This window comes from Nicotiana sylvestris, chromosome 12 (genome assembly GCF_000393655.2).
Source record: "Nicotiana sylvestris chromosome 12, ASM39365v2, whole genome shotgun sequence".
Taxonomy (NCBI): domain Eukaryota; kingdom Viridiplantae; phylum Streptophyta; class Magnoliopsida; order Solanales; family Solanaceae; genus Nicotiana; species Nicotiana sylvestris.
In genome coordinates, this window is record NC_091068.1 from 156,806,536 (window position 1) to 156,808,313 (window position 1,778).

The 1,778-nt window shown below is 36.9% G+C and overlaps 1 protein-coding gene across 1 annotated transcript; it reads left to right on the plus strand.

Moving 5' to 3' along the window:
* The first annotated feature begins 287 nt into the window (after nt 1–287).
* LOC104221691 (uncharacterized) lies at nt 288–818 on the plus strand. The gene has a single exon (XM_009772805.1). The coding sequence runs from the start codon at nt 288–290 to the stop codon at nt 816–818; it is 531 nt and encodes a 176-aa protein (XP_009771107.1).
* Nucleotides 819–1,778: the final 960 nt, after the last annotated feature.

Sequence of the window (1,778 nt, forward strand, 5' to 3'; positions counted from 1 at the left end):
AAAAAGACTCACAACTTAGAAAATGTAGTATCTCTCAATGGGTGGCAGACTCACTTTAATTAGTAGTGTCCTTGACATCATCCCTACTGTGTATCCTTATACCCTATGCCAAGCTCAGTTCTAAAATAGCTAGACAGATTGAGAAGGAGGTTTCTATGGGAGGGTAATAACACAACTCACAAATTCCCTTTGGTGAAATGGGCCAAAGTTATTCGGCCTAAATCTGATGGGGGAATGAGACTCAGAAACCTAAAGCTCCATAACAAAAGCGTGTTAATGAAGGGGCTATGGAGGTATGGGCGGCCCAAACCAGCTTATTAGAAGGAGGTCATTATGGCAAAGCATGGAGCTCAAAACCAGTGGTGCACCAAAGAAAACAATGCCCCACATGGGTGGGACTATGGAAACATATCAGGTCTCTTCGTACTGATTTTCTCCAGAAAATAACATACAGAGTTGGCAATGGCTCTCATGTAAAATTTTGGGAGGACAAATGGATTGGTAACACAACACTGAGAGAACCATATCCTAGATTATATCAGATAGCTAGTCGTGAGAATTCATTGGTTGCTCACAACAGGGAGGGGAACATTTGGAATCCTTTATTCAGAAGAAACCTCCAAGTCTGGGAAATTAATGATCTGCTTCTACTATTATCCTCATTGGAAGAATTCAAAATTGAAGAGCATCAAATTGATAGACTCATCTGGGACAACTTAACAGAAGGAAAGTACACAATCAAGGCCAACTATAACCTCCTATGTTCACAGAATGGGATGCTTGAGGACTGGCCTTGGAAACATGTCTGGAAGGACTAGACAACCACTCAAAGTATCTTGCATCACCTGGTTAGTTCTTAGAGAAGCTTGCTTAACATAAGATAAACTAAGAAGAAGAGGTATTGTACTAGCTAACAGATGCTATCTATGCCAGCAAAATTCAGAGAGTGTCAACCATTTGTTTCTTCATAGCGCAATGGCAGGTGACATCTGGAATTTCTTCTACTCTATTTTTGGCTTAGCATGGGTGATGCCTTTCCACATCAAAGATGCATATGTTAGCTAGATTTTTTGGAGAGTTGATAAAGTCATCAAGAGGATCTGGAGAATGATCCCAGCTACAATTTTTTGGTACTTAATGAATGAAAGGAACCACAGATGTTTTGATGGAATCTCAACTCCATTACACTCTTTAAAAGCTATCTGTTTAGTTAGCATGTTTAGTTGGAACTTCCATACTCCTGTTAATAGTATGGATACTTTTTTAGATTTTATTAGCTCCCTGATCTTAGCTTAAACACTGTACATGAGCTAATTCAGTATCTTCTTGTGGATACCCAATTTTTCCCTATAATATTTTAAAGTTCATATATACCTTCAAAACTATGCATTAACATCAATGAATATTTTTCCATAATTTATATATTTTTAAATTAATTTATTCTAGTATTTTATTTGTATAAATAATTATAAAATGGCATCACAAATGATTTTTAAAATATTTTCTGATTTAATATTACTATTTATGGTCCTATTAAGTCCAAATTTCATTCAAGCTAACTAGACAGGTAGGCAATCCCATCCCCAACGCAGATTCAAGTAAGGCAAGCATGCCTATTCTCTATTACATGCATCGGGGCCATTTCCCTAGAGTTACATTCCCACAAGTCTGTTAGGGTAGCCTAAGAACTGTCCAAAATGAAGATTCATTCAAAGATTTCGAGAAATTGCAGAAATTTCACAAAGATATTTTCATCATTGTCATGTTGAGTATGAATC